We start from the raw sequence: 24,656 nt of genomic DNA, 5'->3' as shown, positions 1-24,656 counted from the left end.
AGATCAGGTTGCTCGGAGCCCCGTCCTACCTGACCTTGAATGTTTCCAGGGATGGGGCATCTGCCACCTCTCTGGGCAACCTGTGCCAGTGTTTCCCCACCCTTACTGTAAAACATTTCTTCCTTATATCTAGTCTGAATCCACCTCCTTTTAGTTTAAAACCAGTACCTGCTGTCACATCACTACAGGCCTGGCTAAAAAGCCGGTCCCTATCTTTCTTATAAGACCCGTTTATATATTGAACAGTCACAATATGGGACCACCTTCTATCCTTTTATTATTTGAGGCTAGAGGGGTGTTAAAAAGTAGGGGACATTTAGATGTTTTTGTTTATTTGTTTAAAACCATCAAGTTCCAAGTTATCATGCTACTAGTTTAAAAAAAAAAAAAATCCAGAAAAAAAGAAAAGTTTTTGGCTTTTGGCCTGACATTGACAGTGGAAAGAGGGCAGCCCGCCCAGCACACTGCCTCCTGATGCTTTACAGGCCACTTGTGATTCATGCACTGCAGGATGAATAACAGTGCTTATATGCTTATGTGCCCATATGTGGTTATGCACAGAAACCACAATATACTCCCTGCCATCAAGGGGATCACTTGTACGGTAAGGTACTTTATTCAGACTACATTGGTGCAGCATTCTTTACGACCTTCATTAAAAAAATATGGGCAGAGCAGTTTGACCACTAAAGGTAAATAAAGGATTATGACTGAAGAGAGGTTGAGATTGAAGGGAAAGATCTTTCAACTGTGACAGGACCAGTCTCCTAGTTCATGTAAATGAGTGAGAGGAGAAAAGGACATGAACTGAGAAGTCTTCATTAACTGGCTATTCATTACAAGAAAAGACTAATGCTGGCAATGTAATGTAGAACAGTTTCCATATGCTGTGTCCAATACTGCCGTCTGTTCTCATAGAAAACGCCCTTTGGCCTTGGAGATTTTATCAGTGGGTGCAATGGTCTTGCTTATAATTTTCTCATATCAAAGGCCTTCCTTTTTGTTTTTGATTTTCACATTGATTGAACCTGTAGAGATGACTGGATATAACTGAAATATTCATGTGAACCACAAAACAGAAATTAAATTTAACGTGAGAATAAATTGCATATTTTATTGACTGGAAGGAGCATGTAAGGAAGCAAATGTTCCCTATTACATTGTCACTTGAAGTACAAAAAGAATATTATAATGCAACAAGAAATCAGGAAATTAATGGCCCTTGCCTTTGTAGATAACTAAAAGATTTAGTGGTCATTTGTATGATGGAATGAGTATTTCATTCTGAAGTATAAAACTCTGGGTGCAAAATTTGATCAGTTTAGCCTTGTGGAAGGTGCTTTGCTCCCTGACTTGGGTTCCTGGAGATAAGGCTCTGGGCCGCAAGCATAGCCAGACTTCTCGGTGCTGCATGGGCAGTCACTGGCCATGGGCAGCTGGAAACAGAAAATACAGGTGGGCACCAAAACTCCCCCACCTTTTCCAGAGCGGCAGGGCTCTCTGTGCATCCATGCCCTTTTTTTCCTTCTCGGAAATGCGTGACCAACAGGAGAACGATGCCACAACCACCTTTCTTCCATGGACAGGCAGAAGGCTGGAGTAATTAATCCAGGAGACTCCCTTCAGCCTCAAAACAAGACTTGCCTGGCACTCATTTGGAAGATGGGAATCCCCGCATTTTACCTAGAAAATTATATTAATCTATTTTCTGCTACCAGCAATGATGAAAGAGGAAAGAAAACTGTGTACAATGGAGGTTTCTTCCCTGTTTAAAGGCTGATGTTTTACTCAAATAATTTATTATCCTGGTGTAATTAATGCATTGGAAACTGAGCTTCAGGCTCTAATCAAGTGTGGCATATTGGGAAGCTTGAAATATAACTGATTTTGATTCATAATTGTTCCTTATGATGAAGTACTGGATAACGTGCTTATCTCATTCCTATAGCCTCTTCCCGTCCAAAGACCAAAGGGATTAAAAATATCCCCTTTGTCATATTGCACAAAGTAATTAGAAACTAGGTGATAATCTTAAAGTGCTATCTTTAACCTTTTGAATTTCAAAATTCCTAGTTAATGGTATAGACATACTAAGTGGGATAGAGCTAAAATTGTTTCATAACCTCATAGAGCTTACTGTGTACATACTGGCTTGAATATATGTACAGGAAAGTTGATTTGTTTTCTGTACTTATTCCTACTACTAATTTTAACAAAAAGCTATGGAATATTTGTCCTCTCAAAGGCTCCCAATTTATAATTTCTAGAATATGAATATTTCACCTACAAGTGACAGGCAGCTGCCTTTGCACTGTTTGACAAAACAAGCCCAGGCTAAGCCCAGATTTGTTGATACTGAATCTCTGTGGTAGAGCCTGTAGCTGTACAGCAGGAACTTCAGCCTTCTCTTCCGTTTATGGCAGTGTGGCATTATCAGTTACAACATACTGAGACAGACTAGTTGGATGGCATCAGTGGGCAAGGGTTACTCAGTGAAGAAATGATAAATTGTCTAGTACTGTTCTATAGATGAGTCCCTTGAGAGCATTTTTCTGCTCTGCTTACATCAGCCAGTAATGCATCACATTCAGAGCAGATGTGGACAGCGATACAGCTGATGCTGAAACCCTGCCTCCATGGTATGCGTGTTCTGTGGAGGCTATTTTGGACTAGCTCCACTGTGGTCCCATAAAAACCCATGAGGAAACTTGCCCATGGCAAATTTCAAGTATCGTCCTAGTGTGTCCTCCTGCTGAGTTTCATCCAAAAGGAATCTGCTCCATGTCCTTCAAGAGGCAAACTGAAGCACAGTGAGGGCATACAACAGGCAGATTTGTTTTGAAAATAAACTAAAACAGAAATAGAAAGCTAAGATAGATGTACTTAGGGTCAAAATTAAAAAGGCTTCCTAGAGGAAACTCCCTGGGAGTAGAAGGAATGTGGCAGAGAAGGAAATAGGAAACCGTGCAACTTGAAATCTTTTTCTTCTCTTCTTTGGGGGAGGGGATAACACATTCTTGATGCATTGGACTTGCTGTAGCAAAGTGCACTGACAAAAATTAGTTGCCATGGCTCAGACAATCTGAGCTACCTCTACAGATGAAGAGACTGACTGAATGACTCCCTAAGGTGCTGAAGCTTTCCCTCTCCTCTCACACCTATTCCACTGGGCGTGGGAGGCACAGCACATGTGGGGATCTTTGTGAAAGGGGTCAGGTGCCGCTATGTTGTATAGTCTCCCAACTCATTCAGCTCTGAATCTGGCCCTCAGAGTGCTACACTCAGAGCAGTTGATAAGTCACAATGTAAAAATTCATATAGGATAATGCTTCTTAGCTGAGGATAACCCGTCCAAGGTCATGAGTGAATGTGGAGAAGGTCACTAGAATAAACGAGTGTCCCCAAAGCCTAGACTGTCAGGATGTTAATGTGCAATTTATGTGACAAAAAATGACAGCTCTGCATCTCCCTTCCACAGGTGCATGTAGCTACTGTGCAGAAATAGTGTGTTTGACTTCCTCTAGAGCATTAAAAACATTACATGTGCGTGACTGGGGAAAAAAATGGCCACTTATTTTTCCCAAATCTAGGTGCCTGAAGGTAAGTCTTAAATCCATATTTAGGTATTTCTGTGAAAGTAGATTGTTTTTTCTGTGGTTCTGGATAGGTGTGCTATTCTGGCTGTGGAAGCACTTTTTAACTTTCAAAAATCTATCCGTTTGTATCTTGCTGTTTTAACATGGATTTAGATGATTTAAAATATATTTTGAAAACTCTCTGAGGACCTTTACAGAAATGCTTTTTTATACTACGGAAATAATCTCCCAACAATCTAACTGGAAATATTGAGCTCCTGTGTATGTAGAGCTCTCTGGATCTGCAAAAGAGGTAAAACTTCCTAGTGATTTGTTTCTTGCTTCCCTCAATACTGTTTCAAGCAGATAAGGAAACACCAAAAAAGTGTTGGACTGGGATAAATTGACAAGGCCTGAGGTTGGTCCATAGTACTGACGAATGATCAGAGAAAAAAAATACAGTAATGTTAATATTAATGTTAATGTTAAGCATAAAAGTGCTGTCTGTTACTACAGTAGCTTTGTTTCCACGGGGAGAATTTTATAGCAAAGATATCTGTTGAGATTTGCATTAAACTACCAATTTTGTCCAGTTTTTATGCTTTTTAGATGCTGTTGGTCCTAGCATAGCATATGATTGGATACAGTCATTATTTGATTAAAGTGTTGTATGAATTAGCTAGGGATGTGGAGGTAGGGCCAGACTGACTACTTTTTCCACGCCTATGACTAAGAAGGCTTTGGATACTTGTACTGATCATATATCATATAACAGCAAATATTTAGCAAAATTATGTTAATAGAAGCATTGTACTACAGCATATTTTCTGGCTGGCAGAGTTGGAGGCTTCTGAGAAAAAGAAAAAAAAGTCCTCAATAAGGAAGTTAAAATACACTGAGAATGAGAATAAATTTCTCACATTATTGCGATGTATGGATGCCTGATGGTGCCTTTTTAAGCAAATTCTGTACATCCTACTGGGATGAATTCAAACAGTCCGCTTACATCTTTCAAATACTACTTGTCCTCTGTCCTTTAAGGAATACTCCAACACCAATCTGAAAGCCTTGTTCACCGTCCATAAACCTCAAGCTTGGAAGGTGAACTCCCAGTGGCCGAAGGTATTTTCATACGCTGCCCTGCTAAGACAAGCTGCCTGCCTGGGTATGGCAGGCGCTGGGGTACTGAGTGCACCTCGAGTCTAACTTTCCTCATGACAGGTTTTGCAGATGCCAGGCAAAACCTGACAAACCAGCTGAGCTCTGCTGTTTGCTGGAAGCTGAGATGTATGAGGGTCTGCAAACAACAAAGTAGACCTGCCATGAAATGCATTTCTGCTTTGGCATCTCTCTCTTCCTACCTGTTTGGCATGACAGTCTTGACATGTCTAGATGTCTTGCTTTGTCAATTAAAAGGAGAATGATAGACAGTGGTTGAAATGGGATACAGCAGAAGTTGCCAGTTTCTCTAAGATTGTTCTAGCTGTTCAATTCACCAGGCTTTTTTTGTATAACAGTTAATAAAGAGAAGTCCGTCTGCCTGGACTGAGTCTGTTGCAATCATCTATTTTAACAGCACACAGTTTCACAAGGAAGTTTCATTTAGACATAAAAGAGGAAGCAAGTTCAGCATGTTGCAGTTCAGTCAGTTATAAAACCCCCTCATCTCCTAAGGGACTTTCTTTCTATACTTCTGTGCTATAGAGGTTTAGAAATATAGCACTTGTCATCTTAGAAGTGTATTTAAAAAGGAAATAAAAACAGAACGTTGCATTTTGGGGTAGGACAGACTCACAGGAGGAAGACAACAAATTTTCTGTACCAGGTCAGCTGCTTTATCTTTGGAGGTAAGAACTAAAATATACTATGCATTATATAAATGTATGAAAATGTTGCTCTTGCTTATCAAAGTCGCTCAGTTCTGTTTGTGTGGGATCACAGCTGGTAGCTGGTAAAATGAAGATGTACTTTTTCTGTTTTGACTGCATGTCTCAGCCATTGTCCACATGCAGTTTCTGCTGCCTAAAGAAGTGATGAGAATATTTTAAAAGTGCCATTATCACAACTGTGACTGATCATGATTACAATGCAACTTCAAAATGCAAAAAAGATTGTTCCTCTGATATTTCTAAAGTATTTCATAAAATCATGCTAAAATGTTTTTCAGAATACTTTTAAAGGCAGTCTTACCAGGTGTGTTGCTTTTATTGTAATTATGGTACTTTCGCTGATCTTTCTGTGCACGTTAGTATACTGTCTAAATAACATCTTCAAATCGGAGTACTCTATTTGTAGATCAGAAATAAAAACAGTTACAAGATAATAGATAAACATCAGCATCATATTACAAAAAGGTTCATAGAAAAAAAGCTGAGACTTCTCTGAAAACAAGTTTATGTTAAAAAGGATAACCAAAGAAGCTTTATTGTTCTATTTTCCTGATTCACAGTGAATTTCCTGGTTTGCCGCTAATTCACAGCTTGACATGGGTGTACACACAGAACATGCACGCTCCCTCCTCTTTTTTACACTCTACAGCAGATGCGACTAACGCTTCAATGCTTGATAGTGCACCATTTCCCTCACTCCTCCTGGGAAACCCCTTCAGCCTTTTCTGTCTTTCTTGCTTTAGCATTTATTCTTTTCACTTCTAGAAGGTGTGTTCTCTTCTATAAGTAGGCATATAAATTTATTTCCCCCTTACTTCAGCTGCTTAGATACAAAGTACTGCAGTCCGTATAGTTCAGTCATGACCACAACCAACAAGTCATTAAAATAGATGCAGAAATCCAGAGACATGAAATGATTTCCACCCCAGAAAGACATAAAAGCACAGTGCAGAAGTATCATGTTGTCAAGTCATCCGTATGAATGTGGAGCCCGATCCTTTCCTGCTTCACATTTCATGTTGTTGCTTGCAGCTGTGTATATGAGATGTAAAATGCTATCAAGCCAAGTTGATGGTATCCTAAACCAACTTTGTATGGGTATAGATGATTAAGAAAAGTGTGGAAAATTATGAACCAGGCTTGCTTTGTATGAAGTTTCGGGGAACTTGAACTGATAGAACAGACTTGGGTGGGAAATTATTTGAGAGCTCAAGAAGATGTATTCACCCACATACTGTTTTCATTGTATTTTCATAGAAGCCTGTCCCCACAAACACCACTTAAAGATACAACAGCACTCAAGTGTACAGTAAGAATGTATTTTTTTCTAAATGAAAGAAACCAGCTGCTCCAGAAGTTCACTGCCAACCATTTAGCATGATTAAAAATGGGTGGACACTTGTATAACAAGTACATTTAATGGTACAATAGACATATAAAGTATAATGTGTTGCTGGGGAAGATGTCTCTCCTCACTCGCTTCCTTCAGCCTGTCCTTCAAGGAGATTCCCTCATACTCTTGAAATAAAGTATTATTATCCTCTCAAACCTACTATACTTGTTCCCCCCAGGACAGCCCATATTTCCCCGTGGGAGAGGTTCTCCTAGATTTCCTGTATCTCTTGAACTGGTCCAGCTTTTCATGGGAAAGGGAGCCTAGATGAGATTGTCTAGCATCCTGTCCAATTGCATCTTGAAAACCTCCAGTGATGGAGATTCCACCACATCCTTGTGGAGGTTGTTGCAGTCATTGATTGTTATTATTGTAAAAAATTTCTTTCTTAGATTGAGATGAAACCTCTCCCAAAGCAACTTGTACCCATTGCCCCTTGTCTTCTCCATGTGGCTCCTAGTGAAGAAAGAGCCTGTGTCCTCTTTGTAGCTGCTCTTTAAGTACTGGAGTACTGTGATGAGGTCTCCCTCCCAGCCTTCTTTTCTCTAGGGAGGACTCCTAACTCCTTCCGGCTTTCCTCATAGGGCAGGTTCTCCAGCTCTTTGATCATCCTCATGGCGCTCTTTTGGACTCTCTCCAGTCTGTCCCCATCTTGAATTGTGAGGACCAGAACAGGACACTTGAAGAGTGGCCTGACAAGCGCTGAGTAGAGTGGGATGATCACATCTCTGTCTCTGCTAGTAGTGACCCTATGGATGCAGCCCAGGGCCCGATTCACCTTCGCTGGTGCAGCAGTGCACTGCTGAGCCATGTTCAGCTTGTTGTCCACCAGGACCCCCAGGTCCCTTTCAGCAAGGCTGCTCCCCAGCCACATCAGATCCTGGCTTGTACTGGCCTCTTTGGTTATGTCGTCCCAGCTGCAGGACTTTGCACTTGTCTTTGTTAAACTTCATACAGTTCTTGCTGGCCCACTCTTCCAGCCTGTCCAAGTCCCTCTGTAAGATGGCTCTCCCTTCTGATGCGTCCACCTCACCAGTTTAGTGTCATCACCATTACCTTTACCCAAGCCAGCCCTGAGCACTGGAGACAGCCCTTATTAAATGGCGTTCAGATACCAAAGATCTGTTAAGGAAAGGCTATACTCATCCATATGCACAGTTCATTATGGTACCTTCTTCACTGTCCTGATTTCCCTGTGTTGGCTGCACTGAGGTTTCCTGGGAGCTGTTTCACGCCAGCCCCAGTGGAAGGTGAGATATGGGTACCGCAACATATGCAGGCTCGTTCTCCAGCCTATCCTGCTTGCCAGGTGAACTCTTGCATGCACATCCTGCAATCTGAGGTAGATCCCAAACCTCACTGAAGGGATCTGTCTGTATTTCCACAGCCTGGAAAAGGGTATCTTAAAATGGGGAAAAGAGATGAATCCACAGGATATGGGTTCCCTTGAGACAGGGAGACTTTGTCATCTGGGATCCCATCTAGTAAGTCAGCTAGAATGTAAGGTATACCCTGTGATAAAACTTGAAACCAACTACCAGCAGCACAACTTTAGTGCCATTCAGAGCTTTGCTCAGGGGTCTGAAAGACAGACATATTCAAAACAAGCTTGTCTCTTCTAAGAGTTTCCATCCCCTCCTTTTGCAATGGAAAAGAATGTGCCTTTCCTCACTGAGCTGTGATCCCAGCTGGCAACACGTTCTTTCCGTTCTCCCTAGCAACTTTTCATCTTGCTCAGGTTTTTATATAGGACACAATTTATCATATCTCTTTGTGTACGCTTCTCAGGCTTTCCTTAAGCGTTTTGCTTATCCTGAGCCAAGAACTCCCATTCTGTTTGCCTGCTCCCAGACGCTAATCTGAGGTCTGTATGCAAACATTGGCACCATCTCCAAGCATTATAACCCAGCAGATTTGCTGCCATTCAGAAAATACTGGCAATACCACTGGGTTCTCCACGTGGCTTGAAACATTCATCCTGCCTTTAGGCTTTTCTTCTGTGGAAGAACTGAGCCCCAGGGAAGACATACGAGATTTTAAGATCATCCTGACAGTAATGAAGACTATGTCAGATAGCAAAGACAGTGTAAACTAGACATTCTTCTCCCTCTGCCTCCACTGTGATCCAGGCTTACAGAGAATGTAGTCAGGTCCCATTGCCAGGACAGTAGTCATGCAAGGAAAAATCTCTGTTCACCTCATATGCAAAATGCATCAGATCAGAATTCTAAAAGGGACTGTTTTTCCCTGTATGATGAAAGTCATAAAGTTATTTTCAGGAAAAGGGAAGTGAAGTCTGAATTTAAGGAGCATGAAACCCAAAATATTGAAGATGTTAGATCCCTGTTTACTTTGAAGCCTGGTGTATATGTGCATATGTGGTATGGGAAGGGGATTAAGAGAACTGGCATGAGAAAGTAGAATTAATGACAACTGTCATCCTCCTCAGGTGTAAAATGCAAGAATTGAAGGTGACCCAATTGCATGACCAGCCACTGGTAGTGATGGAATAACAACATGACAGGGGTATATATTATGTTAAGTTCTAGGACCAGAGATATATGCACCTCTCTTTTGCAGTCAGGCTCTCAACACTGCCTTCAAAACTTCAATCAGATTTCTTTGTAGAGCTGGGAATACTGTCAGATTAGTGCAACAGCCCTTGCCAACTTCAGAGGGTAAGCTTCATTCAGCAAAACACACATTCAGCAAAACACACAACTCTGAGCGTGATGGGAGCCTAATCCTTTTGCATTTGCCAGTTCTTTTGTTTCTACTCCTGTCTCAGACAGTGTGCTCTAAAATGCTTAAAATAAGTATTGCAGAATGCAGTGCAAAGAAATGAAACCAACAGTTTCATTTCCCTAATGTATCACCTTATGACAGAAACAACATACATCTGGGCAGTAGGAAAGACAGAAGTGTCACATGCTACCTGAACACAACTGGCTCTGCGTATGTTGGTTGAGCAGTGAACAGGCCATATGTTATATTTCCACTCATTTCTCAGAATCCACATTAAAAATAAGCATAGGACTAAGTGTGTAACAATTCCTGATTCATGCTAGCCAAAGTTAGCGGTGACTTTGCAGTAAAGCCATCTGGCCATGGGTGAGTGGGGGAAGGGAACAGCCTTCGCACTGCAAAGGGGCGGAAAGAAGCAGAAGTGTGTGTGTGGGGAGTTGATAACCTGAGTAGCTCTAGCATTTGGCTAAGATTTGGTGGTACCTTAGTCACAGCTAAAACCTAAAGCAACACAACAGCAACATACTGCAGGGAATCCCAAGCCCCAAACATTTTTGGTTTTCCCCTCTCATGTAAATAGAATCATAGAATGGTTTAGGTTGGATATATCACTTTTCATTAAATGTCACCTGCCTGTGGGAGATCTCACAGCTTGCAGCAGCAGAGGGGATCCAGGGTCACCAAGTGTTTGGACACATTTAATTTCCATGAATATTTCCTTCTGAAGGAAGTAATTTTCCCTCCAGCCTCCTCCTTCATAGTGTGAAAGTGATTTTCCACCCCCGCGAGGAAAGTCTTTTCTCAAGCTGTCTTCTTCCCAACATCTGCCTAAAGTCTATATCAATGATTAGACAGGATTTTGCCAACACTTATTATTAGTGCAGCATTTTGCAGTAGCAACTGTGAGACATGAAATACTTTACTAGGAGAGTCCTTCCACTCTTGGAAAAGATAAGTCGAGCAGTTGACAGCAGCATGGGGTAGTACAGCGTGTGCCAGAGAAATACCATCTCCCCATTCACAGTTTGGGGAAAAATATTCCTGATCTGGTGCTCCGTCACAGTGGGTGTTTGGAAATAGACAGGCAAACCGTCAGATAAATGGGGTGTATGTTTGTATCTGCAGAGACAATATCCATAAGGACTAAAATTATATAGTTGGATTAAACAGTAAATGAAGAAAAGTACTCGCTGTTAAAGAGAAGTTATTTGTTCCTCTATCATACAAGATTTTTTTACTATAGAAAGAAAAAGGCAATTTTTATTTTAATTTATTTTTACTTAAGATTTTCTTTCTCTTCGCTGGACCACACAAGGACATCTTTCCCATTGATCATCTACTTGACATTTGTTAAAAAAAAGACACAGAGGTTGACTTAAGAACAATTACATGTCAGTGGAGCTGCTAAAGCTTGGGCAGAACATTTACTGATGTGCAGACGCATGTGTGTCCTTGCTAGCGAGTCCTGATTTCATTGCTAACATGTCTATGCATCTTTTGAGACTGAGCTGCCTGCTCACAGAGCGGAAAGAGTTAGTGACTGCTGGAACCTGTTCGTGCCTTTGTAGAAACACAATGGAAACTGATTTCAGAGCTGGTGATGCAACTAATCCAACAGTGGAGGAGCTGGAGTATTTCTGAAGTGTGCACTTTCCTATGCATTGCACTGAAATATGTCTCTTCAAAAGTACACTGTAGATTTCTACATCTAGGGTAGTCAGTTTAAATCCTTTTATAGTAACCGGAGAGTGATAAGCAAATCTAGGGCACAATTCATCTCATTTTGATTTAGGTGTCCAAAACAGGCCAGATGAATCATGCCTCCCAAAAGCCTTGCTTTTTCCATTGACATCTTCACGTCTACAAGTTAGAGACAATTAATTCCATCCTGCTTGGCATGGAGAAGTGCTAAGTGCTAATTTAATGATCTGAGATCTTTTTTTTAAATGGAAAGGAACCACACCTACAGTGATTTGAATGGAACAGAAGGGGTGACACTCTCAATATGAATCTCATATCAACATAGTTCAGAGGCAGCTGACAAATGACATACAACAAAAATTGCTTCAAAGTGTAAGAGAAAAAGGGGGAAACCCCTTGGCTTCTTAATGAAGTCAAAGGCAAAAATATACATATTGAACTGTAAGCTGTTAGAGCAGCTATTACCACAACAAAGCACTTCTTGTTCTTCTCTTCCTACCGCACTTGTTGGATGTATTCCACATGCCGTACGTTATGGTGTACAGAATATACTTGGATGTGATTAAGCTAACAGCACAACAGGGAGACTAGCTGATCACTTGACTCATTGACACAAGTCCTCTAGAAAGAGACACTCTTTGTCATGTCCAAATTGGAAACATCTCTCCTCAGCTAGTAACAGACTTGTGAACGTAATCACCACTTAATGGTTTTGTAATGAACTAATGGTTTCTTCTTGTCATTTTTCTGTCTGCTGATGGTTCCTTTCCTTTGGTGAAGGATGCTGTCAGAAGGTTACCTTTATGGAATTGCCTACCTTTGTGAAGACCTGAACCCTGAGCTCTACAGGAAGAGTTCAGCTGAGGAAGTGGTATATGAAATGAGGTCCATTAATTATTCTTCTATGGAAGACGCACAAGGAAAAAACCTCCTTCAGAGATACAGATCTGCTGGCAAGTGCATTTCCTCAGTCTGTTCTAGAGGTAGCAGGCACAGCAGAAGGCAGAAGGATAATCTCCTACAGTCTGCGCAGCACCCAGCGCCCAAAGAGCAGCCGTCTCCAGCTACGCATGTCTGTGAAGGGCTGACAAGAAAAGACACCTACCTGGTTCCATCTTCCTGCAAAAGCATTTGCAAGAACTACAATGATTTGCATATAGCTGGGGACTATGTGGTGCCGATTAGCTCGGTCACGACAGATTTTACCTGTGACAGCGGCATAGGCCCCTTCTTGGAGTCCTCAGAGATTCCTCCCCCCATGGAGTCTGTGAGGGTACCCCTCAGTGACACCAGCCGCAAGCCAGTCCAAGGCTACTCCTCGTGCTGGCGGCTGGCAAGCTTGGTGCCCCACCAGCAACCTCTCTCCGACTCAGCCCTGAACGACTACCTTGAACAGAAGCTGGTGGAACTCTATAAGCAGTACATCATGGATAGCACAGCAAACAGGGCATCCCCCACTCAGATCCTGGCCTCGGAGCTTATCATGACTAACGTAGATCAAATCAGCATGCAGATATCACGGGAGAGGAATATGGAGACCACCAAGGCCAAAGACATTGTCATTAGCCGCTTCTTACAAATAGCCAGTGGAAAAATATCATCGGAAATTAGCACACCTAGTCTGCACATTTCCCAGTATAGCCACACTAATGCGTAGTATTTGAATGACTGCTGTTAGACAGCTGGTATGTTCTGCAAAGTCAGGTTTTAGTTCCTTAGGACATTTTTCTGCTTCATAAAAATGCATTTACCACCTACCACTTAAATTAAACCTTCCAGTACATATTCAATAAGTAAAAATATTGGTACTGTACAGCCCCTATCGTGGACCAGATGATTTATTACTTTGTTTTTTTTTTAAAGAAGTTTTTTCCCCAAAGCCTTATTTTAGTGAGCCTCAGCCATTAAAAAAGTTTTGTAGAAAAATGACTAAGAGGATATGACAGTCTTCCAGGAGCTGAGGTGCTTGCATTCTTCCCATGTGCTTGACAATTCATTTCAACTTTCCTCTGTCTGGAGTCTACCATCCTACCCCTGGGTCTGCGTGAAGCCAAGGCTTACACCCATGCAAGCACAAGTACAGTCATCACAGAGCCACAGAAACGCAGGATTCAGGACATCATCTAGTTCGTCTCCGTGCCCCACACGGCTTTACTTACGACATCCCTCACAGAAGTTTTTGTTCTTAAAGATATCAAGGGATAGACATTTTATGGTTTCTTCTACACTAACCCTAATTACATCCTTGGTGTCTTCCTGTTCAAAAGTTACCATCCATTTTTGTGAGGCAAAAACTGTTTCCAAACAGACTTCATCAGCAGGAGTGTGCGTGCATACCTGTGTGCGTTGCACCCCACTGAACTTTTACAGTGGGTGCTGGCGACTTGTGATCACCACCTTTGCCAGCTGCCTGCAGACCTGCAGCTGTGGAACGGTCGTGCAGGGACAGTGACTATAATAAAGGGGGAAGAGGAAGAGGGATTCACCTCTGTTAAGAGAATTGCACATTGAAAAATAAGGGCTAATCCAAAGCCCATTTGATTAATGCAGACAGGAAAGCTGAAATGGACTGCTCAGCAGCATGGCTAACCCCTTCTTTTGTTAGGATCATTGCTGTGTCTCGTAGGTCAAGGTCATTTGAACCTGATGTATTTCTAATAGGAAAGTCCTTTTTTGTAAAATTTCACTAAGTCTTAATAAAGAAGAAGAAAAAAAATAGCTGCCGTATGGGCAAGGATGGTTACCTACTTTGAGTCTGTATAACATATAACACATTGCCAATGACAATCCATTATTGGTTGAGATTCTAAGGATATGATTAATATAAATACTAATTTATAATAAATATTCATTAAACGTTTTCAAGTTATTGATTCCATGGTGTTGTTTTGGCCTTTGTGGTTTTCTTTTTTTTTCCTTTTTTTTTTTTTTTTAAATGTAAGGCATGTTTTTATGTATCTTTCAAAAACAAATGTAAAGTAGTAAACATGTCAGTTTATTCTGCTGCTGCTGTCTTTCCAGAGATTACTGGGATAGCTCAGTATATTTTCCTGCTTGTGCAACGAAGAGGTATACGAAAAACTGTTGCCATAAGAACCTTTGATGTCTGAATCCAGAGACTGTACATCTGTTGCCATAGCAGCCTACTGAAATACTATTATTCAGCAATTCAGGATAGATAATTTCTGGCATATAGTATTTCCAGACTGTGATCAAGTGCAATTTACAAAGAGGAAAAAAAATGCTATTTTTAAGAGAAAATAACATTCATGGTAATGCATAGGGACACGTGTGTTCTGCATGCAAAATCCATTACCAGTAGGTCTCTTGAATCTCTTGAAACTCTCCCAGAATAAAAAGATACACTAGAATCTATGAAAATGACTTGCAGAGGACAGCAAAAATGACGAAATAGAGTAATTTTTATGTCCTACAAATACAGAATCAGGCTTTTCAAAACATGGGAGTTTTCTTCATTCCTATTGGCATTCACATCACTGAATTTTAGTAGCACAAGATTAGTGGAAAGCAACTTGCAGAGCTGAATGAATAAATCAATACCCTCGCTGAAAGATCTGGCACCTTCATCAGAGAACGTAATCGATTACCCACTCAACTCTACCCCTTCCACAGACCGTGCGCTGCGTGAACAAAACAGCATTTTATCATCTGTTACTCAGAAATCCAGTTCTTGGTTTTCCCCCCAGCTGGTAGGGCTGTGACCGAGACCCACAGGCAGAATCTGCTCACCACAACCTCCCTTCTCAGCAGAGCCACAGGAAACAGCCACGGCAGCTGGAGAACGGGCTGAGAGGTCTGCCCAGACCCACGTAGAAACGTCCTCTCGTTTACTGGGCCCACTCCCTAGCTGCTGTGTCAGAGGGCTGAAATGAGAACTGGGGGCTCAGTATTCAGAGGACAGTGCTATTATCGCAATGCACTACAGGGTAGTGGAGAAAACAAATCTTAAATGTACAAAAGTGGCCAGCAGATCGAGGAAGGCGATTCTTCCCCTCTACTCCACCCTTCTGAGACCCCACCGGGAGTGCTGTGTTCAGCTCTGGGGTCCCCAGCATAGGAAAGACATGGACCTGTTGGAGCGGGTCCAGAGGAGGGCCACAAAAATGATCCGAGGGCTGGAGCCCCTCTTCTACGAGGGCAGGCTGAGAGAGCTGGGGTTGTTCAGCCTGGGGAAGAGAAGGCTGCGGGGAGACCTTACTGCAGCCTTTCAGTATTTAAAAGGGGACTATAAGAAAGATGGGGACAGGCTTTTTAGCAGGACCTGTTGTGACAGGACACAGGGTAATGGTTTTAAACTAGAGGAGGGTACATTTAGACTGGATATAAGGAAAAAATTTTTTTACCATGAGGATGGTGAAACACTGGCACAGGTTGCCCAGAGAGGTGGCAGATACCCCATCCCTGGAAACATTCAAGGTCAGCCTGGACGGGGCTCTGAGCAACCTGATCTAGTTGAAGATGTCCCTGCTCACTGCAGGGGGTTGGACTAGGTGACCTCTAAAGGTCCCTTCTAATCTATACCATTCTATGATTCTATGAAAGCACAGCTAGTGTATGTAGAGGGCATGTTTGATTCTCACATTTGATTGATCAATCACCTATAAATCATTCCATTCTTATGCAGCTTTCTCCCAAGAAAATTACTTAATACAATCATACCTACTCTCAAGTAGAGGTCTTACTTTGTAAGGCTGACATTCATGAATTTTACTTTTTGAAAGAATTATCGCAGAAGTTGATCTATTTGGATAAAGCCAACATCAACCACTTCTTTCCCCACATATGAATGTTATCTTTCCCCTGCCTAAACATAAATTCCCATTTCATTTTGAGCCCTGTAGCGTACCTGTTTCTCACATGATTTACATACCAGCCACAGCCCATCATCTGATCAGTACCAGCCAGCTCTTGGCTTTAAGGCAGTTTCCATATAAACAAAGAACTTACTTTCCACTGTGCTCAGCTGAAAGTTCATTTATATCCCTGTCCTTCCTCCATTTAAAACTAATCTCCTTCTGCACAGGTGCTGCTCAAGGTGTGGCTGTTTCCTGCCAAATGCACCCGGATAACAATTAGGCTGCTATTAGCATGAGTCAGGGTGTTACCTAAAGCGATTATTATCTTCTCCCCTTCTCCCTCCCTCCCCTCTTCTTCTGCCTCAGGGTCAAACGTTTAAAGAAAGAGATCCCAATTTTTTAGTAGCTCTGTTAAATAACTAATTTTTAGCCAGGGGCACATCTTTTCTCGACAGGAGCTTATGAAAATGCTGACGGAGTCCTGGTGACTGGGGAGTGTGTGCTGGAGAGGAGAGTTTCAGTTCTGCCCTCACAATAATACGGCTATTATAGTAAGACTAAGATCACTTAAGAAGGCAAAGAAAATTGTAATCAATATTTCAGTAACTGGTTGATATTTTAACCAACTCAAGAAACTGATCTTAGAAGGATAGTTTATAACCACCTTCAGCATACTCTAGCAGCTTCCTTAGGCTTTTTTACAGAACCTATTACTCATTGCTGATAACATTATAGCGGCTGGGAGTTTTATCGTTTATATGTAGTGTGACTGTGCCCCCAAGAGTCTGAGCCCATCGCTGTGGCAGATGAACGCTACCTGTGTGCCTCCAGGAAGGCTGGGTGTGCAGTGTGATGAGAAAAATCCTTGGTAGGGGTAGAAAAGAGAGGGAAAAGGAAGTTGTCAGATTTGTTGCAACCTTCAGCCCCTGCATGTGTGTTTAATCCCTTGCTGGCTCTGATTTCTTGTCCATACCAAGAAGCGGTAGGGGAAGGAAAAGGAATATAAAGTACAGGCTGGACTTTGTGCTGAACATGAAAGTGAGCATTTCATGCTCCGATTGCTGTGTTTGGATGAAGACAAAAAGTTAAGCACCTAAAACTGAAATAAATGAAGTTCTCTGTTGGCTCCAGCTGGGCGTATTGCTGGGGTTTCACCTCAGGGCAGCTGCTGCAGGGCAGGAGTAGGCTGCAACCTCCTGGATTTGATGGAGCACTCTGTTGTACAGCTTCTTCCTATTGCTACTGTCCTTTCAAGGACATTTCAAGCAATGTGGAGTTATTTTGGACTGTCCCTCCCCTAAAGTTCTTTCTAATATGACTTTCAGAGGTAGGGCCTGCTGAGGGTGTAACCAGCTGCCAGTATAAACAGCTTGGGTGGGAGGAGGGTAAAGGGACTGCAGGTTTTGTTACCATGTTTATCAGAATTGCTGTAAAATATCTTTGTTATTGATGTGGGCAGGGGAAGTGTCCCTTTTTCTCACAGATTCAAGAGGGACAATTACCGATTTAGGGAGATCACCAGGTGAGGAACTGACTACAGATTTTAAACCGATATCGAGATATGAAAGGCCTGCTGCACTTTTGCTAACTGCTGAAGTCAGTTACTTGCCACAAATCTAGTTAAATGCAGCCTGTTGGACTCAGAAAGGCAGCTGTGTGCCTGTGACAGCTGGTGTGTGTCCACTTGGCGTGTCCATGATGTTAGCAGAAGCAAATCGCCTCTGACAGACTGATATGGCTATGGATGGCGCTCAGAAGGGGCGGGAATTTCTCCAGCTGCATTAATTACACACAGCGTGGACACACGAGGTGGCTTAAATCAGTGTATTTACACCTGCAGGTGTAAATGGGCAGGACTGGCCTCTGGTCAGTGGAGCCATGGCAACTCACATGGACCGAGACCTGGTTCCCAGGATGTAGTGTGCCAGGTAAAACCATCATCACCTGAGCAGACCATTTAAGGTTACGAAAGCATAGCAAAAAAAAAAAGGCTAACTTGCAGAGGAACAGAATTTTAGGTGAAAACAGAATTATTCGATGTGTTGCAGCATTACTTCTGCTTCTGCTGTACTAGGAAGAACTGGCTTCCCTTCTCCCCAGTATTAATGCTGACAGGATTAGGGTGACTTTCAGAATATTAAACAGGCTTTCTAAGGGCTGAAGGGAACAATGTTCCCGAGGCTCATTCTCAGACCTTCTTACATCTCTTTCAAAGCAAATGTTGGATGAACTACCTTGCCTGAAGTGGAAATCCCCCCAAGGAATATTAGCAGTGCCTCATTTTGAATTAACATCTGATTATTACTGAACTCTGTGCTGCCTTTTCCCCCAGCATTACCCTTCTGCTTTATCTTTTCACAAGGCTGCTCGCTGCAGGCTCCTGCCATGTCAATACCTCCAGCACTCCCCCAAGGTTTCCCTCCCTCCTCCTGGATGCTACCCCTGTTTGGTGGTTTTACATGCCACAATTGGCCGGCTCCTGTACTCTCTAACCTCCCCTCGCCCCTCTAACCCTCCTGGCAGAAGATGACCCTGCCTCCCCTGATGACCAGGAGAAGGACTGATAGGATGGCACAGCCAGATAGTGAGCATCTGGAGGGAAGCACTGGCAAAGGGTGAGGATGATGGGGAGACGTCAGGAGGGCTGGGGGTGGCTGCAGAGTTCCTGTGTCAGTGGCGAGGGTCCCCTGTGGAGATGGAGAAAGCCCTTGCAAAGCTGTGTTTGTGAAACATGCTGGGAGGCAGCAGGGAGTTGACGAAAGAGATTTCACAATTTTTCCAGTGAAGACAAGTCTGAGGGGCAGCAACATTTCCAGCCACTCCCTGGCTGGAAGGAGCACCTCCATATTTAAAAGACAGCAAGCTCACCAGCTCCACCCATGGCATTTTTCAAGCTTAAAGAGTTGTAGCACCCAACTTGGGGCTTCATTCATGCCCTCTGCAGCCACAGCTGAGCAGAGGACATGGGGGGGCCTATGGCCAGACCGATGCCCTACCAGCTGCACCAGACAGCTGTATGCCAGCACAGGCTCCCTCTCACCGGGGGTGACAGCAGGGACCAGAGGCCAGGTGAGCTGCCATCACTGCAGCTGGAGCAGCAGCTGCCCAGTCACTCTGCAACCCTCCTCCAGACCCCCGTGCCAGCTGGCTCAGCTCTGACTGCCAAATATTTGGCTCCTTTGCTGAACTTTGCTTGCTAAACATGAAGTGGAATCGGAGAGCTCTTTTAAGAGCAAAAAATAGGAATGGAAAAAGGCATGAGGCACAGCGCCAGGCCATGCAGCAGCTTTTTTGCAGATTCATTTTTGTGTAACCAGAGCTAGAACGATGAGAATAAAATCATAGACGCAGGTGGACTTTGGTATTTTCGTTGATGCAGGTTCTCCAGTTTTCATCTTCGCATGCAAACTCCCTTGCCTAAAAGTGGATCCTGCTTGGAGGGTAGGGGTAGAACAGAAAAAAACAGTAATCATTAGAACAGCACCATTCTAACACAGGTAACAAACTCCAATGCATTTCTACAGAGAAACTATTTATCAAAAGAAAGAAACATATTACACATGTTAGAGATAGGCTTAGCCACAGTAGGATCTCCAGTTTGAAGAAAGAGAGGTTAGAGGTTGTCAGTTCTGGCACTTTAAACCAATTAATCTCAAGGTGTTATTGACCTCTTTAGCAAAAGCTGGCTGAAGTGTCACTTCAGAAACACAATGCTTGACTAAAGAGGTACAGCTGAGAAGTTAAAAAAAAAAAATCTACTGAGCAGTCAGATTTTCCATTAATAAGGTCATATTAAAAATGCACAGCCACGCTCTCTAAAGTCTGGAGGAATCAAGCAGAAATTTGATTATTTGATTATATGCACCTAGAATTTATTATTTTAAAAAAGCATAATCTAACAGGTAAGGAAAGGTTAGTCTGTCAAAAGACATTTTCCAAATATCAGCCCAGAAAAGACCAGCAACTGATCCTGAGAGGACCTAGGCAATCACAAATCAATGTGAAATAATTATTTAGCATCAGAATGTATGTAGTATTGTTTCAAAAGTGGCCCCTGCTTTTGCATCCATCCTTGGGAAAGAAAAGTGAATCAGGAGATGGTGGAGGGGGTAACAGCTCTTACTGTGCCTCAGTGATTAATTTTTGCTGCATCACAGATGAGAAACATTTAAACTGCACATCTAGAAGCATTCTTCCCTAACTTCTACTTTAAGAAATGAATGAAAAGTTCCTTATTTTGGCAGTGTGTGGTTGCTAACATCCCTTTGGTGTTCACCGACCACAGCCAGTTTTTGGTACTGAGCCCCTGTGCTGGTGGCTCACTCAAGCACGCCTAACAGAGAGGCCTCTCGGGGTGCTGTGTCCTCCCTTGCCTGTGTGTGTCACTGGAAGTCCGTGTGGACTTGTGGAGCTTGCTCTGTGCATGCTCCCCTTGTGCTCCATCCTTCATCCTGGCTGCCCTGCCCTGTGCACGCAGCCCCTTTCCCTCTACGTGCTTTGCCACCTTAGCAGTCCCGGTTGTTGGGAAATACTGATGGCTGTGGTTCTTTGTCCCAGCAATCCTGAACCTTTCTAAAAAAAACCCCATCAGTTGCCACAAGATTCTTGGTATATTCCTGAAAAGCGCATCATGATGGTTGTCTGTGGCTCCCAAACTGAGATGGGTTTAACGATAAATAAGGAAGGAACTGGTGGCAGCAGCCAAGAGGCAGGATAAGCTGGCAGATGCAAACAGCTGGTGAGACAAAAACTCATGTGGCCTTAATCAGCATTACTTCTACATTCTCTCCAGCACATTCTGACTGTCTTATTATCCTGCTTTTTGGGCAGACATCCAATGTCCCCAAATCCTCTTCTTTATAACTAGGTCCATGATCCTAGTGAAATTCCAGGTTCCTGCTTCAAGTGCCTCTTCCCAGATGACTCTTATCCGTCTTCTAGACATCTTAGCATCTTCTGAACTCAAGGAGAAATCTCCATACATGACATAACCATGGCTCAGGACAACTTCTCTCTAATATTCCCAGCTCACACTTACCAGACACTGCACATATCACTACTACATGCCCTTATCCTTGCTACTCCATGCATGTATCAGAAAGGCTTCACCTTGCTTCTGCAGAGAATTTGGACCGCTCCACCGTCAGTTTCACAGTAGCCAATTTTATCCAGACCTATTCCAGCCCATGTCACGAAAACTGTACAGTCAAGGCCATATGCTAATTATTTGAAGGTAGGCAACTCAAATTGCTATTAGGATATTCAACTTCATACGAGGCTGTGCAGTTCATAACAGACAGCTCTGAGACTGAGATTGGGTGGAATGGTAGAGAGGCATTTATTAGCAGAAAAAAGAACTAGGGGAGTTTATTTTTAATTCACACGACTACTTTTGTTTTGCTTCAAACTATGTTCTAAAACCCATAGCAACAAGCTTATAGTTTCAAATCCAGTGAGGCTACCAGCTCTTAGAAAACATTTGCTTTATCAACACCTCTTAGTAGCCTTTATCTGTGAGCATTTATTTAGTTTAATTTTATTTCCTCTGGTCTTGCCATTTTCGTCTTCTTTTACTTTGTCCTTCGGATATACCCCTTTGTCCTTGGCAACTTTTAACATGCTCTTCTTTGAAATAACGATATCACAAGCATGTTAGACAATTGAATCAACGGTGATATAACAAGCAGCCCCTAAGATAGCTTTTTGTTTTCCTTCTTCCTTCTTTAAATTCAGGCCTTGACCAGCTAAACTTAGAAAAGAAGCTAGAGATTTAGTCATTGGAAAACCAATTAAAATGATCAATTAGGACAACATATGGTTCTTAGAATAAGTATGGGGAAGCTTCTTTATTTCTGTTAGCCTGCGGTCTATTGCAAAAAACATTTTCAGTCTGGGCACATAGTCCAGAGGACCCCTATGGAAAACAAAAGGTCTGGTAAGAAATACACTTCTGAAGAATGGAGCAAAATATGATACCTGCTAGAATCGCATTCATTAAATCAACTTGAAATGATTAAAATAGTAGATACAACCTTTTGCAAAATAATACATTACCTTCCAGGCAGGAACATTATGATTTCCTAATGATTTCATCATATATCTGAGGTACTTCTGTAGAAGTCAATTAATCTGATGTCAGTTGTCATTACATACACTATAAGGGTTATGGAACCATTTATGTATACAAAATATTGTATTGCATTTAAAGATGAAAGGCAGTTGTAAGAAGATAAACCAGTTTGAGATTACATTCAGTTTGCATGCCAATTGTCATATATTGAGAAATGAAGTTCATTGGTGACCTGTTTATTTGTCTCACAACATGATCAGCAGCATATTGGAAAAACCCATGATACATATTCTTGTATCTAATGAAGCCATACAGCTTCTGATCCTTGTCTATTAGATGTGACCAATATATTTTAAACTGCAGTAAAGCAAAAGAGGAGGAAAAAGAATGTGTGATCTTTTTGAACATAAATTTAAAAAAGTATCGAAAAGACAAATTTTGTTAAAGGCAAGTTGTATCATCTTTACTCCAATTAAATAGCACTTTTCTTTGCAAGTCATTAGCTCAATGGACTGAGTCATGAAACAAAATATTATTCAGTTTAAGTAAGGGCATCAGATGCAAGCCTTTAATACAGAAAATTTGTCAAAATATATGAACAGTACCTTCAGTGACGTGATCTTAACTTGGAGAGATGCTATGTGTTCAGGTGCTCCTGCTTTGACTGAAGTTCCCAAAATGAGACATCGACATCTGATAATTTTGGAGGTAGCATGTTTTCATCCATCTGCTGTTGTTATTATTAATTGATTTATTTATTTTGTTTTTGATAGATGGGATAAGGTTAGGCTGTGAGGAGATGTGACTCTATCTATTTTTATTCATGTTTGATGACATGGAGGTGGGATAGCAACTGAGGGATGAAGAGAGAATAATGATGTGGTTAAAGCAAGGAATTAGTAAAACAATCTTCTTAGAAGGGTGAGGAAGGTGGGCCTGAATTTGTCAAGGATGTTGTAGTGCTTGAGAATGCAGAAGCTGAGAACTTGAGCAAGAGACATCTGTATCTGTTGATGGACAGCTGTTGTAAATGGCATGCAGAATATACTTACGGTAAAAGGAGAAGTGAAATATGTAGTTGTTGGGAAAACAGAATTGAAGGGTTTTTTTAATTGTTGTTTAGACAGAAGAGAATAAAAGTTCTTTGTACTGTGAAGGTAAAGGTGCAGAGATGTTCAGGAGAAATGCAAAAGGAATTGGGGACAAGAAGCCATGGAGACAAACAGAGGAGATCAAATGAAAAAAGGAAAAATTGTAGGAGAACAATGAGAGCAAGAAAAGGTATAGTGTCCTGGAACTGAAAGGTTGAAATGTAATTTTAATTTGGGGTGCGTAGCATTTCTTTTAGGAAGAAAAAAAATGGAGGGGTAAATAGGAAAAAGTGTGATAGCAAGTAAAAGATGTGAAAGAGTCTGGAGCTGTGGTCAACTGAGTTGCAAAAGTAGAGTCATTTATCTAGGAAGACTGAGGAGCCATGACTGAAGCACAGGGAAGATCAACAATTATGCTCATATGAGAAAGGAAAGAGGGTGGGAAGGAGATATCTTAAGATGAAAAAATGTAATTGAACTGGAAGAATGTGGTGGCCATACAAAAGGTTGTGGTACTGTTGGCTAGGGACAAGTGACAAAGAAGCCCAGGCAATGACTAGATTGGAAAAACACAAGCAGCAAGAGATCAGAGGAGAACCAGTGTTTGGTGAAAACAGCTCTAAAGAGCTGACTGGGGCTGCTGAATGGTGTGGTGAAATGTACAGCAAAGGGGTTGTGTGAATAATTACCATGGGAGCTGTAGTCAGGGATGAGACATTGCCAAGAAAAAAGTGAAACTAGAATGAAATTGGAGAAAAAGACTGATGGGTTCAGATCACAGAAATCAGTACGCATGAGGAGAGAAGAGCCTAAAAAGTGGCATTCAGATGAAGAGAAAGAGTACAGAGACTGGAAATGTTGAATCAAGAGAGAAACCTGAGAGGCCCAGGAAGCACATTGGTCCAGGATGCACAATGTAAATCTGCAAGGAAAGGCAGCTACATGAGTAGGACCAATTTTCAAGACATAATTCCTTGAGACAGCTAGGAGCTGAAGGAAATGTCTAGAGGCTTCAGATGCATACTAACTTTTATAAATGAAGTGGTCATTCCACAGATGGTAAGAGAACAGGAGGAAATAGAAATGAAGAGATGTAATGGTTCCAATATAACTTGTCATTCCACACATACAGCTTCCACTTTCTGCTAAAATGCAGATTACCACCTTTCAATATTTCCTCTAGAGATTTCTCTACAGATTTTCCTACTGTGGAGTCCAAATATCAGAGAGACTTAAAGAAAGTAGAATAAAGAGGAGGTTATGATATTGTGCCAAGACTCTCCTGAGCTACCTAAGACATGAAGTCATACTTTCAATTTTCGTCTTGAAAATGAATCAATGAATCACAGAATGATAGGGGTTGGAAGGGACCTCT

The 24,656-nt window shown here is 42.0% G+C and overlaps 1 protein-coding gene across 1 annotated transcript; it reads left to right on the top strand.

Annotated features, from left to right (window-relative positions):
- Positions 1 to 5,281: 5,281 nt before the first annotated feature.
- Positions 5,282 to 14,100, top strand: TASL (TLR adaptor interacting with endolysosomal SLC15A4). The gene is made up of 2 exons (XM_075081943.1): positions 5,282 to 5,422; positions 12,084 to 14,100. Exon 2 carries the CDS (start codon positions 12,085 to 12,087, stop codon positions 12,958 to 12,960), a length of 876 nt encoding a protein of 291 aa, XP_074938044.1. The 5' UTR covers positions 5,282 to 5,422; position 12,084; the 3' UTR covers positions 12,961 to 14,100.
- The last annotated feature ends 10,556 nt before the right edge of the window (positions 14,101 to 24,656 follow it).

This window comes from Phalacrocorax aristotelis, chromosome 1 (genome assembly GCF_949628215.1).
Source record: "Phalacrocorax aristotelis chromosome 1, bGulAri2.1, whole genome shotgun sequence".
Classification (NCBI taxonomy): domain Eukaryota; kingdom Metazoa; phylum Chordata; class Aves; order Suliformes; family Phalacrocoracidae; genus Phalacrocorax; species Phalacrocorax aristotelis.
This window is presented reverse-complemented; position numbering and strand designations above follow the sequence as displayed.

Excerpts from the sequence above, each read along its gene's own strand:
- TASL (XM_075081943.1), top strand. The coding sequence starts at position 12,085 with ATGCTGTCAGAAGGTTACCTTTATGGAATTGCCTACCTTTGTGAAGAC.